The sequence below is a fragment of the Macaca nemestrina genome, chromosome Y (genome assembly GCF_043159975.1).
Source record: "Macaca nemestrina isolate mMacNem1 chromosome Y, mMacNem.hap1, whole genome shotgun sequence".
Classification (NCBI taxonomy): Eukaryota; Metazoa; Chordata; class Mammalia; order Primates; family Cercopithecidae; genus Macaca; species Macaca nemestrina.
In genome coordinates, this window is record NC_092146.1 from 988,986 (window position 1) to 1,003,132 (window position 14,147).

Here is a 14,147-nt window from a genome sequence, read left to right on the forward strand (position 1 = left end):
TCTCCTGCCTCAGCTTCCCAAGTAGCTGGGATTACAGGTGCACAGGCCACCACGCCCAGGTAATTTTTATATTTTTAGTAGAGATGGGGTTTCACCACGTTGGCCAGGATGGTGTCGATCTCTTGATCTCGTGATCCACCTGCCTCGCCCTCCCAACGTTCTGGGATGACAGGCCTGAGCCACCGCACCCGGTCAATGATCTCTTGTTTATCAATTACCCAACCTCAACATGAATGGACTAAGACACAGCTCCTGCAAGAACAGGGAGGCTAAGACAGTAGAGGTGCAGCCTGTGCAACCGTCTTTCACCTTGGCTGATGTTGCTATTCCAGGTGTCATTTTCCACTGCATTTGCGAGAAGCCCTATGCTTTGTTTAGGCGCCAACTGTTTGTAACGTAACACATCTCTAACCTGCTTCGTTCTTTTTTTTTTTTTTTTGAGACGGAGTTTTGCTCTTGTTGGCCAGGCTGGAGTGAAATGGCACCATCTCGGCTGACTGCAACCTCCGCCTCCCGGGTTCAAGGGATTCTCCTGCCTCAGCCTCCTGAGTAGCTGGAATTACAGGTGCCCGACACCACGCCCGGCTAATTTTTGTTTTTTGTTTTTTTTTTTAGTGAACCACCGCCCCTGGCCTGCTTGGTTTTTCTTATGACTTTGTAGACAGCACAGAAGGCATCTGAGTTTGTGTGTGTGCAAGTGTGTGTGCAGGTGTGTGTGTAGTTGTGTGTTCGCACATGTGCACTGCGTGCAGGTGTGTGAGGATGTGTGTGTGCAGGTCTGTGTGTGCAGACATGCATGTGTATGCAGGTGTGTGCGTGGACACGTGCATGCAGGTGTGTGTTTGCAGATGTGTGTGCAGATGTACGTGTGTAGTTGTGTGTATGCACATGTGCACTGTGCGTAGGCGTTTGTGTACAGATGTATGTGCGGGTATGTGTGTGCAGATGTGCTTGTGTACAAATGTGTGTGTTGTGTGTACGTCCATGTGCACTGTGTGCAGGTGCGTGGGGATGTGTGTGTGCAGGTCTCTATGCAGATGTGCTTGTGTGCAGATGTGCATGTGTAGACAAGTGTGTGTGCAGGTGTGTGCCATTGTGCCTGTTTGTGCTGACATGTGTGCAGTTTGTGTGTAGTTGTGTGTACGCACATGGGCACTGTGGGCAGGTGTGTGGGGATGTGTGTGTGCAGGTGTGTGTGCAGATGTATGTGAAGATGTGGGTGTGTAATTGTGTGTACTCACATGTGCACTGCGTGCAGGTGTATGTGTACAGATATGTGTGCAGGTGTGTGTGGAGATGTGTGTGTAGTGTGTACACCCACGTGCATGTGTGCAGGTGTGTGGGGATGTGTGTGTGTGCTGTGTAGACAAGCGTGTGTGGAGGTGTGTGTGTGCCATTGTGCTTGTTTGTGCAGACGTGTGTGCAGGTGTGTGTGCATACAGATGTGTGTGTGTAGCTGTGTGCTAATGTGTTTGTGCAGATGTGTAGATGTGTGTGTAGCTGTGTGTACCTGCTGTGCACTGTGTGCAGGTGTGTAGGGATGTGTGTGTGCAGACATGCATGTGTGTGCAGGTGTGTGTGTAGCTATGTGTATGCACATGTGCACTGTGTGCAACTGTGTGGGGATGTGTGTGTGCACGTCTATGCAAACATGCATGTACATGCAGGATTGTGTGCAGATGTGTGTGCAGATGTGTATGCAGACATGCATGTGTGTGCAGGTGTGTGTGTAGATGTGTATGTGTGTTGCTGTGTGTATGCACATGTGCACTGTGTGCAGGTGTGTGGGGATGTGTGTGTGCACGTCTGTGTGCAGACCTGCATGTGCATATGTGTGTGAGGGTGTGTGGGGATGTGTGTGCGTGCACATCTGTGTGTGCAGATGTGTGTGCAGACATGCATGTGTGTGCAGGTGTGTGTGTAACTGTGTGTACACACATGTGCACTGCATGCAGGTGTGTGGGGATGTGTGTGTGCACGTCTGTGTGCAGACCTGCATGTGCATGCAGGTGTGTGTGCAGATGTGTGTGAGGGTGTGTAGGGATGTGTGTGCATGCACGTCTGTGTGTGCAGATGTGTGTGCAGACATGCATGTGTGTGCAGGTGTGTGTGTAACTGTGTGTACGCACATGTGCACTGCATGCAGGTGTGTGGGGATGTGTGTGTGCACGTCTGTGTGTGCAGATGTGTGTGTGTCTGTGTGCACAGATGTGTGTGCAGACATGCATGTGTGTGCAGTTGTGTGTGTGCAGGAGTGTGTCTGTGCGCGCAGATGTGTGTGGGACTCACACCTGAGCTGTTCGACGGGGCCACTCTTTGGAGACGAGGTCAGGAGCCAATGAACTCACGGAGTAATTGCAAGTTTCCCAATCCTATGAATGAGGAAGCGGAGGAGGGAGGGGCAGGGAGGGCATGAGGAGACACAGAACAGCTCTGAAGGGAGCTACCCAGACGCGGGAGTGTCCGAGAGAAGAAAAGCAAGTGAAAGGAAAGGAAGCGGATGCCGCGGGGTAAGCCGAGTTCTCTCATTCTGTGGTCTTTGAACATGTCGAGTCACCAGGGTGTTTCTCCTGTGTCTGTCGATCTGAAAGAAAGAGACGGAGCCACAACCTAAGATTTCAAAGGTTGACTCGAGCCAAACGGGGGACAGGGGCCCGGAAGACCGAGAGACCCAAGGACACTGGGGAGCTGAGTTGTATTCTGCCTTTATTATAAGCAGGTTTTTAAAGGCCAAAAAAAAAAAAAAAAAAAAAAAAAGAGGGAGGTGGTGTTGGGGGACAGGGAGGAAGTTTCTGTGAAACTGTGTGCTGGGAATTCTTGTTGGTTTACAGAAAAAAAACAATTGATTAATGACTGGCTATACATTGCTAAGCTCCAGGGAGTCAGGGTGTAGTGAGTACGGAATTATTACATTCATTGATAGCTATTTGTGGCATCCGGAAGCCGTCTCAAGAGATAAACATGGCCAGGCACAGTGGCTCACGCCTGTCATCCCAGCACTTTGGGAGGCTGAGGCGGGTGGATCACCTGAGGTCAGGAGTTCGAGACCAGCTTGGTCAACATGGAGAAACCCCATCTCTACTAAAAATACAAAATTAGCCGGGCGTGGTGGTGATGGGCACCTGTCATCCCAGCTACTCGGGAGGCTGAGGCGGGAGAATCATTTGAACCCAGGAGGCAGATCTTGCAGTGAGCTGAGATTGCACCACTGCACTCCAGCCTGGGCGACAAGAGCGAGACTCTGTCTCGAAAAAACAAAAAAAGAGAGAGATGAAAAGAGATTAACATAGAGCTGAAAGCGGGAGGGGAGTGTGATGGTGTTACTGGTTACTAGAATGGGGTCCTGATCCATACTCCAAGAGAGGGTTCTTTGATCTTGCACCAGAAACAATTTGAGGCAGGTTCACATTGCAAAGTGAAAGCAAAGCTTATAAAGATAGTAAAAGGGGGCCGGGTGTGGTGGCTCACGCCTGTCATCCCAGCACTTTGGGAGGCTGAGGCGGGCAGATCATCCGAACTCAGGAGTTCGAGACCAGCCTGGCCAACACGGCGAAACCACATCTTTATTAAAAATACAAAAAATTAGCCGGGCGTGGCAGTGGGTGCCTGTAATCCCAGCTACTCGGGAGGCTGAGGCAGGAGAATCGCTTGAACCCGGGAGGCGGAGGTTGCAGTGAGCCGGGATTGTGCCACGGCACTCCAGCCTGGTGACAGAGCAAGAAATACTCTGCCTCATAAAAAAGAAATAAAAATAAAAATAAAAATAAATAAAAATAAAAGAAAGAAAGTAAAGGACTGAGAAAATGGCTAGACACTGGACAGACTAGGGGATTTGCTAAAGTCAGAAAAGGAAGGTGGATTTCCTTCTATATCCCAGCTACAATGTTTGTTTATATATAAGATAAGTAAAAAGGCCAGGCGCGGTGGCTCACGCCTGTCATCCCAGCACTTTGGGAGGCTGAGGCGGGTGGATCACCTGAGGTCAGGAGTTCGAGACCAGCCTGGCCAACGTGGAGAAACCCCATCTCTACTAAAAATACAAAATTAGCCAGGCGTGGTGGCATATACATGCCTGTAATCCCAGCTACTCGGGAGGCTGAGGCAGGAGAATCGCTTGAACCCGGGAGGCGGAGGTTGCAGTGAGCCGAGATCGTGCCACTGCACTCCAGCCTGGGCGACAAGAGCAAAACTCCGTCTCAAAAAAAACAAGATAACTAAAGAAAAAAATCACATATGCTCCGCTACAAGTCATCTTTGTCATGTCTATCTTTTGCAATAACCAATATTATCTTTTTTTTTTTTTTTTTTTTTTTTTTGAGGCCGTCTGGCTCTGTCACCCAGGCTGGAGGGCAGTGGTGCAATCACAGCTCACTGCTGTCTCGAATTCCTGGGCTCAAGCGATCCTCCCATCTCCGCCTCCCGAATAGCTGGGACAAAGGCAATGCCACCATTCCTGACAGATATTTGTATTTTTGTAGGGACGAGGGTTTCACTGTGTTTCCCAGGCTGGTCTTGAACTCCTAGACTCAATCCGTCCTCCTGCCTCAGCCTCCTAAAGGGGTGGGATGACTGGCGTGGGCCACCGCGCCTGGCCCAATATCATTATCATTTTTAAAGCGAAACGTATTCTTAAACTAGGAAGGCTTTTGTTCTGAAGATATCAAGACATCAGGAATTTCCTGTGTCTGTTCAGTCCTGGGTCTATTTAGTAAACAGTACTCATCTATTCACATGTCTTGTGTCGGGGAATGGCTGACCTCCGGGGAATGCCGCCCAGCCTGTCCCAGCCGCCTTTTTCCCAGCCCCCATTCAAGATGAAATCCTTCTAAGCCGGTAGGATGTGATCCCAGCACTCTGGGAGGCCAAGGCGGGTGGATCACCTGAGGTCGGGAGTTCGAGACCAGCCTGGCCAATATGGTGAAACCCCATGTCTACTAAAAATACCCAAAATTACCTGGGTGTGGTGGCAGGTGCCTGTAATCCCAGCTACTCGGGAGGCTGAGGCTGGAGAATCACTTGAACCCGGGAGGCGGAGGTTGCAGTGAGCCGAGATTGCACCACTGCACTCCAGCCTGGGCGACAGAGCGAGACTCCATCTCAAAATAAATAAATAAATAAACATTTGAGGCTAGGCATGGTGGCCCACGCCTGTAATCCCAAAATTGTGGAAGGCTGAGGTAAGAGGATTGCTTGAGACCAGGAATTCCAGACCAGCCTGGGCAACATAGTAAGATCCCCCACCCCGCGTGTATAAAAAGATTAAATTATTACACATTTTAAAAAGACAGAAATGAAGCATCTTAGATACCACCGAGATTGGGGTGGTAAGAATCTGGATTTGGACAGCTTGTTGGGTGTTTTATAGGTGTGCTAAATCAGATTTCACGCTTCTTGTTGAGACAGAATCTCGCTGTGTCGCCCAGGCTGGAGTGCAGTGGTGCAATCTCGGCTCACTGCAACCTCCGCCTCCTGGGTTCAAGTGATTCTCCTGCCTCAGCCTCCTGAGTAGCTGGGACTACACGCACCTGCCACCATGCCCGGCTAATTTTTGTATTTTTAGTAGAGACGGGGTTTCTCCATGTTGGTCAGGCTGGTCTTGAACTCCTGACCTCAGGTGATCCACCTGCCTCGGCCTCCCAATGTGGTGGGATTACAGGCGTGAGCCACCGCACCTAGTCAGATTTACACATTTATATAATGTATATACACAAGATTCTTCAGAATGAGGACTCCATCCCACAATGAGGTTCAGAAGCTTGTACACCACCACGTTGAGGCTACAGAAAGGATAGAGGATTGGATCCTGGTTAAAAAAAAAAAAAAGTTATAGGGTTGGGGGGAAAGAAGAATTTCTACTGAGGACTGAACTCTGATTTTTTTTGTTTGTTCTTTTTTTTCTTTCTTGAGATGGAGTCTCACTCTGTCGCCCAGGCTGGAGGGCAGTGGCGCAATCTCGGCTCACTGCAACCTACACTTCCTGGGTTCAAGTGACTCTCCTGCCTCAGCCTCCTGAGTAGCTGGGACTACAGGCACCTGCCACCATGCCGCACTCATTTTGTTTGTATTTTTAGTAGAGATGGGCTTTCGCCATGTTGGCCGGACTGGTCTCGAACTCCTGACCTCGTGATCCACCTGCCTCGGCCTCCCAAAGTGCTGGGATTATAGGCGTGAGCCACTGTGCCCGGCTTCTTCTTCTCTGTCTTTTCTTTTCTTTATTTCTTTCCTTTTTTTTTTTTTTTTTTTTTTTTTTTTTTTTTTTTTTTTTTTTTCTGTGAGATGGAGTCTCACTCTGTCGCCCAGACTGGAGTGCAGTGGCGCAATGTCACCTGACCACAGTCTCTGCCTCCCAGGGTCAAGCAATTCTCCTGCCTCAGCCTCCCGAGTAGCTGAGATTACAGGCGCCCACCACTACTGCCTGGCTAATTTTTGTATTTTTAGTAAAGACGGGGTTTCACCGTGTTGGCCAGGATAGTCTCGATCTCCTGACCTCAGGTGATCCACCCACCCGGGTCTCCCAAAGTGCTGGGATTACAGGCGTGAGCCACTGTGCCCGGGACCAAAGGGTTTTTAATTAAAAATCCTCATTATACCACGGAGCCCTGTTTTGGGGTAAAATATCATGATTTCCCTCACTCTCCATCATTCTTGCTTTGAATCCGAGAAGGAAGCGAGGCAGCCTCTATTTTAGGATCAACCGAAAATTTCCAGAAAGGGGAAAGAAAACCCATTCTGTAAACACAAAAAAGAAGAAGAGAAAAAAAAAGGATAAGCAGTACATATCAAACGTAAAAATATTGCATAATTTTCCATGAGCGCAAAACGTCCTGTCAAACCAAAAAAAAAAAAAAAAAAAAAAAAAAAAGGCGTATCAGAGACAGGTCTCAGTCCATTTAGAGAGTTTATTTTGCTGAGGTTAAGGATGTGGGCCTATGGCAGAGCCTCAGGAATTCGTGATGACAGGTGCTTAGGGCACAATTTGCTTTCGTACTTTTTTGGGGGGGTGATCCAGTCTTGCTCTGTCACCCCGGCTGCAGTGCAATGGCGCGATCTCGGCTCACTACAACCTCCACCTCCCGGGTTCAAGCGATTCTCCTGCCTCCTGCCTCAGCCTCCAGAGTAGCTGGGATTACAGGTACCCGTCACCACACCTGGCTACTTTTTGTATTTTTAGCAGAGACAGGGTTTCACCATGTTGGCCAGGCTGGTCTCGAACTCCTGGCTTTAAGTGATCCACCAGCCTCGGCCTCCCAAAATGCTGGGATTATAGGCGTGAGCCACCGCGCCCGGCCCTGGTATGTAATTTTAAAAATCTTTGTAGTACCTTATTTACGAATAAAACGGGAGGCAGGTTTGCCTGAGCCAGTTTCCAGTATGACCTTTCCCTTGCCTTGGTGATGTTGGGGTCCTGAGATTTATTTACCTTTCACAGTTTACAGCAGGAAAAGCCGTGGAGACAGCCGATTCGAGAAGCGGAGATGCTTGCGTAGAACCCTGTACGTGCTTCCTTTGGGCTGTCGGTAATGTGGTTGGGGATTTTTTTTTTTTAAGTGAAGTCTAAAGAACTGAAATGTTTGGCTCCGTAATGATGAACCAGGATAGAAGTGAGAACTCAGGGCAGAAGAATCTGAATGAGGAACTGTCTGACCTATGACAAATTTAACATGTCAGCGCACATCCTCCTGACAGTGCACATCCTCCTGACAGCGCACATCCCCCTGAAGCAGCGGGACAGGGGTCTCCAGGCAGAAGAGACACATGAACCTGTCAAAAAAAGAGAGAGAGAGAGAGAGAGAGAGAGAGAGAGAGAGAGAGAGAGAGAGACGGCAGGGCACGGTGGCTCACGCCTGTCATCCCAGCACTTTGGGAGGCTGAGTTGGGGGGATCATGAGGTCAGGAGTTCGAGACCAGCCTGGCCAACATGGTGAAACCCCGTCTCTGCTAAAAATACAAAAATTAGCTGGGTGTAGTGGCGCGTGCCTCTCGTCCCAGCTACTCGGGAGGCCGAGGCAGGAGAATCGCTTGAACCCGGGAGGCGGAGGTCGCAGTGAGCCGAGATCGCGCCACTGCACTCCAGCCTGGGCAACAAGACCGACAGTCCGTCTCAAAAGAATTAAAAAAAAAAAAAAAAAAAAACCAGCCAAATACTGCAAAATATTTAAAGACGTTTATTCTGAGCCAAATATGAGTGACCAAGTCCTGGGGAAAATAGTCTGAAGAGATCCTGAGAACACGTATCCAAGCTGGTTGGGCTGCAGCTTGGTTTCATACGTTTTTGTTTGTTTGTTTGTTTGTTTACTTATTTTACTTTTTATTTTATTTTATTTTTTTGAGAAGAAGCCTCGATCAAGCTGTTAGGCTGGAGTGCAGTGGCGTGATCTCAGCTCACTGCAACCTCCGCCTCCCGGTTCAAGCAATTCTCCTGCCTCAGCCTCCTGAGTAGCTGGGACTACAGGCGCCCACCACCACGCCTGGCTAATTTTTGTATTTTTAGTAGTGACAATGTTTCACCATATTGGCTAGGATGGTCTCAAACTCGTGACCTCATGTGATCTGCTCACCTCGGCCTCCCAAAGTGCTGGAATTACAGGCGTGAGCCACCGTATCCGGTTATTTTATTTTATTAGTTTTATTTGTTGAGACAGAGCCTCACTCTGTCGCCCAGGCTGGAGTGCAGTGGAGCGATCTCAACTCACTGCAACTTCTGCCTCCGGAGTTGAAGCAATTCTCCTGCCTCAGCCTCCCAAGTAGCTGGGATTACAGAGGTACGCCACCACACCTGGCTAAATTTTGTCTGTTTTTGTTTTTCAGTGGACACGGGGTTTCACCATGTTGGCCAGGCTGGTCTCGAACTCTTGACCTCACATGATCTGCCTGCCTCAGCCTCCAAAAGTACTGAGATTACAGCTGTGAGCCACCACACCCAGCCAGTAGCTTGGTTTTATGTTTTGTTTGTTTGTTTTGGTTTTTGTTTTGTATTTATTTATTTATTTATTTTTAATTTTTGGAGACGGAGTCTCGCTCTGTTGCCCGGGCTGCTGTGCAGTGGCACGATCTCAGCTCACGGCAACCTCTGCTTCCTGGGTTTCAGTGATTCTCCTGCCCCAGCCTCCCGAGTAGCTGGGAGTACAGGCACCCGCCACCACACCCGGCTAAGTTTTGTATTTTTAGTAGAGATGGGGTTTCACCATATTGTCCAGGTTGGTCTTGAACTCCTGGCCTCCAGTGATCTGCCCACCTGAGCTTCTCAAAGTGCTGGGATGACAGGCGCGAGCCACCGCGCCCGGCCAAGAGACAGGTCCATTTCAAAATATGTCAAATAAATATATTTTGGGGTGAAATGTATTTTGCGGTGGCATATACTCATCTTCTACAGACGTATTTGGGGAGGCATCTGCTGGCTTCCTAGAAAGCTTACAAGTAGCAGGTGGGTGTGGTGGCTCACGCCTATAATCCCAGCACTTTGGGAGGCTGAGGCAGGAGGATCACTTGAGATCAGGAGTTTGAGACCAGCCTGGCCAACGTGGTGAAACCCCATCTCTGCTAAAAATACAAAAATTAGCTGAGTGTGGTGGCAGGTGCCTGTAATCCCAGCTACTCGGGAGGCTGAGGCAGGAGAATCGCTTGAAACTGGGAGGCGAAGGTTGCAGTGAGCCGAGATCATGCCATTAGCACTCCAGCCTGGGCGACAGAGCAAGACTTTTCCAAAATAATATTAATAATAATAGTAACAATAATAATAATCAGTAGTAGTAGTAGTGGTAGTGCAAGCGAAGTTCGCAAATATCCCAAACATTTAGTGACTCAGCAGAGGGGACCAGTCTCATGGAACAAGAGTTCTACACCTGTTAACACCACCTGGGGAATATGTATGTGAATCTCAAGGTCAGTCCCCACCCCAACAGAACGTGCATCTCTAAGGTGCCACAGGCCAGTCTGCCCAGCGCCGAGAAACAGTTGCAAGACCTCAGAGCAGGCTCCGAGAAGCGGGGCGCCGCAGTCCACTGGAGGAGGCAGCCACATGCCTATGCATGTGGGCTAGACATGAGCCGGGGGCAGGAGAAGAAGAAACAGGTGCGGTCTCGAAGCTTTTACTTCCCCTTAGCAAGTGAGGTTCCTCTTGCAGAGGAACGGTCTGAGAGACACAATCGTTTTGGTTTTTGTTTTTTGTTTTTTTTAATTTTTGAGTTGCAATCTCGGCTCAGTGCAAACTCCCGCCTCCCGGGGTTCCAGCGATTCTTCTGCCTCAGCCTCCTGGGTAGCTGGGATGACAGGCACACGCCACCACGTCCGGCTAGTTTTTGTATTTTTAGTAAAGACGGGGTTTCACCATGTTAGCCAGGCCGGTCTCGAACTCCTGACCTCGTGATCCGCCCGCCTCGGCCTCCCAGAGTGCTGGGATGACAGGCGTGAGCCATTGCACCTGGCCGAGAGATGCAATCTTTGAAAGAGAAGGTTTGGAGCAGGAACCACAGAATGGCCAGGTGGTTTCCACCAGGCGCAGACGCTTGATCTAAAGATGCTACAAAGGCCCGGCACAGTGGCTCACGCCTGTCATCTCAGCACTTTGAAAAGCTGAGGCTGGTGGATCACCTGAAGTCAGGAGTTCGAGCCCAGCCTGCCCAACATGGCAAAAACCCATCTCTACTAAAAATACAAAATTAGCTGGGCATGATGGCGCGCACCTGTAATCCCAGCTACTCGGGAGGCTGAAGCAGGAGAATCACTTGAACCCGGGAGGCGGAGGTTGCAGTGAGCCGAGATTGCGCCGCTGCACTCCAGCCTGGAGACAAGAGTGAAAGAAAAAAAAAGAAAGAAAGAAATACATTAGTTTGGTCCATAAAGGGGGAACATCTCAAAATGGGGGCTTCCAGGTTATAAATGAATTTAAATATTTTCTGGTGACAATTGGTTGAGTTTGTAGCTCCTCCACCTCCTCCTCCTCTTCTTCCTTCTACTTCTCCCCCTCCTCCTCTTCTTCCTCCTCCTCCTTCTTCTTTCTTCTTCTTCTCCTTCCCCTTCTTTCTTCTTCTTCCTCCTCCTTCTCCTCCTCTTTTTTCTTCTTCGTCCTTATGGGCTTGGATAAAAGTATAATGACATGGATCCAACATTTGTAAAATCATACAGAGTAGCTTCTTTTCTCCTCCTTCTCCTCCTCCTCCTCCTGCTCCTTCTCCTCCTGCTCCTTCTCCTCCTGCTCCTTCTCCTCCTGCTCCTCCTCCTGCTCCTTCTCCTCCTGCTCCTTCTCCTCCTGCTCCTTCTCCTCCTCCTGCTCCTTCTCCTCTTGCTCCTTCTCCTCCTACTGCTCCTTCTCATCCTGCTTTTCCTCCTCCTCCTTCTCCTCCTCTTGCTCCTTCTCCTCCTACTGCTCCTTCTCCTCCTCCTTTTCCTCCTCCTCCTTCTCCTCCTCCTCCTGCTCCTCCTCCTCCTGCTCCTTCTCCTCCTGCTCCTTCTCCTCCTGCTCCTTCTCCTCCTGCTCCTTCTCCTCCTGCTCCTTCTCCTCTTGCTCCTTCTCCTCCTACTGCTCCTTCTCCTCCTCCTTTTCCTTCTCCTCCTCCTCCTCCTCCTCCTTCTCCTCCTCCTCCTCCTTCTCCTCCTCCTCCTGCTCCTCCTCCTCCTGCTCCTTCTCCTCCTGCTCCTTCTCCTCCTCCTCCTGCTCCTTCTCCTGCTTCTTCTCCTCCTTTTCCTTCTCCTCCTTCTCCTCCTCCTCCTTCTCCTCCTCCTCCTTCTCCTCCTCCTCCTGCTCCTCCTCCTCCTGCTCCTTCTCCTCCTGCTCCTTCTCCTCCTCCTTTTCCTTCTCCTCCTTCTCCTCCTCCTCCTTCTCCTCCTCCTCCTCCTTCTCCTCCTCCTCCTGCTCCTCCTCCTCCTGCTCCTTCTCCTCCTGCTCCTTCTCCTCCTCCTCCTGCTCCTTCTCCTGCTTCTTCTCCTCCTTTTCCTTCTCCTCCTTCTCCTCCTCCTTCTCCTCCTCCTCCTTCTCCTCCTCCTCCTGCTCCTCCTCCTCCTGCTCCTTCTCCTCCTGCTCCTTCTCCTCCTGCTCCTTCTCCTCCTCCTCCTGCTCCTTCTCCTGCTTCTTCTCCTCCTCACCTTCTCCTCCTCCTCCTCCTTCTCCTCCTCTTCCTTCTCCTCCTGCTCCTTCTCCTCCTGCTCCTTCTCCTCCTCCTCCTCCTGCTCCTTCTCCTCCTGCTCCTTCTCCTCCTCCTCCTCCTGCTCCTTCTCCTGCTTCTTCTCCTCCTCCACCTTCTCCTCCTCCTCCTCCTTCTCCTCCTCCTCCTTCTCCTCCTGCTCCTTCTCCTCCTCCTTCTCCTGCTCCTTCTCCTGCTTCTTCTCCTCCTCCTGCTTCTTCTCCTCCTCCACCTTCTCCTCCTCCTCCTTCTCCTCCTGCTCCTTCTCCTCCTGCTCCTTCTCCTCCTCCTCCTGCTCCTTCTCCTCCTGCTCTTTCTCTTCCTCCTTCTCCTCCTCCTTCTCCTCCTCCTTCTCCTCCTCCTCCTGCTCCTGCTCCTTCTCCTCCTGCTCCTTCTCCTCCTCCTCCTGCTCCTTCTCCTGCTTCTTCTCCTCCTTTTCCTTCTCCTCCTTCTCCTCCTCCTCCTTCTCCTCCTCCTCCTTCTCCTCCTCCTCCTGCTCCTCCTCCTCCTGCTCCTTCTCCTCCTGCTCCTTCTCCTCCTGCTCCTTCTCCTCCTCCTCCTGCTCCTTCTCCTGCTTCTTCTCCTCCTGCTCCTTCTCCTCCTCCTCCTGCTCCTTCTCCTGCTTCTTCTCCTCCTCACCTTCTCCTCCTCCTCCTCCTTCTCCTCCTCTTCCTTCTCCTCCTGCTCCTTCTCCTCCTGCTCCTTCTCCTCCTCCTCCTCCTGCTCCTTCTCCTCCTGCTCCTTCTCCTCCTCCTCCTCCTGCTCCTTCTCCTGCTTCTTCTCCTCCTCCACCTTCTCCTCCTCCTCCTCCTTCTCCTCCTCTTCCTTCTCCTCCTGCTCCTTCTCCTCCTGCTCCTTCTCCTCCTCCTCCTCCTGCTCCTTCTCCTCCTGCTCCTTCTCCTCCTCCTCCTCCTGCTCCTTCTCCTCCTGCTCCTTCTCCTCCTCCTTCTCCTGCTCCTTCTCCTGCTTCTTCTCCTCCTCCTGCTTCTTCTCCTCCTCCACCTTCTCCTCCTCCTCCTTCTCCTCCTGCTCCTTCTCCTCCTTCTCCTCCTCCTCCTGCTCCTTCTCCTCCTCCTCCTGCTCCTTCTCCTCCTGCTCTTTCTCTTCCTCCTTCTCCTCCTCCTTCTCCTCCTCCTTCTCCTCCTCCTCCTCCTTCTTCTTCCTCTTCTTCTTCTTCTTCTTCCTTTTTCTGCATAAAGAAGTATCAAGAGTAGTTTCACTGCCCTAAAAATCCTCTGAGGTCCACGTATTCATCCCTCCCTCTGCCCAACGCCTACCAACTCCTGATCTTTTTACTATTTCCATGATTTTGTCTTTTCCACAGTGTCCAAGTGTCAGCACGACTCAGTCTGCAGCCATCGCAACGTGGCTTCTCTCACTTAGTCATAAGTATTTAAAATTCATTCATGTCGTTTTATGTACTCACTCTTTTTTTCTTCCTCTTTTTTTTCTTTTTTTTTCACTTGCCTGTTATAGCTGTTGCAAAAGTCAAGATTTTTTAAAAAGTATAAAAGAGCAGGGCCGGGCGCGGTGGCTCATGCCTGTCATCCCAGCACTTTGGGAGGCCGAGGCAGGTGGATCATGAGGTCAGGAGATCGAGACCATCCTGGCTAACATGATGAAACCCCATCTCTAGTAAAAATACAAAAAAAAAAAATTAGCCAGGCGAGGTGGCGGGCACCTGTAGTCCCAGCTACTCGGGAGGCTGAGGCAGGAGAATGGCATGAACCTGGAAGGTGGAGCTTGCAGTGAGCCGAGATCACGCCACTGCACTCCAGCCTGGGCAACAGAGCCAGACTCTGTCTCAAAAAAAAAAAAAATTACAAAAGAGCAAAACAAGAAAAAAAAAGTTACCAAAATGAAAATCTGAGCCATCCTTTCTTGTTTTGTTCCCCCAAATCCACTAATTATTAACAGAAAGTAAAAGCTATGAGAAATGAATAAAAGTCACTGCAACTTCCTTGAAGACTGTCAGAACCTGCCTTTAGTGTCAGCCGTGGGTTCCCTCGTGAAGGTCAGCTGAGCCAT

At 50.4% G+C, this 14,147-nt stretch overlaps 1 protein-coding gene across 6 annotated transcripts in view; it reads left to right on the plus strand.

Annotated features, from left to right (window-relative positions):
* The first annotated feature begins 2,421 nt into the window (after nt 1–2,421).
* Nucleotides 2,422–14,147, plus strand: part of LOC105478257 (colony stimulating factor 2 receptor subunit alpha) — a 42,608-nt gene continuing 30,882 nt past the window's right edge. For 4 of the 6 annotated variants that reach the window (XM_071089371.1, XM_071089367.1, XM_071089372.1 and 1 more), the window contains exon 1: nt 2,422–2,510. In XM_071089371.1, coding sequence (XP_070945472.1) covers nt 2,501–2,510 — 10 coding nt within the window. In that variant the 5' untranslated portion in view covers nt 2,422–2,500. Of the gene's footprint in view, nt 2,511–7,429; nt 7,494–14,147 lie in introns of those variants that run through there. The other 2 variants (XM_071089373.1, XM_071089369.1) reach the window with 2 other exon arrangements.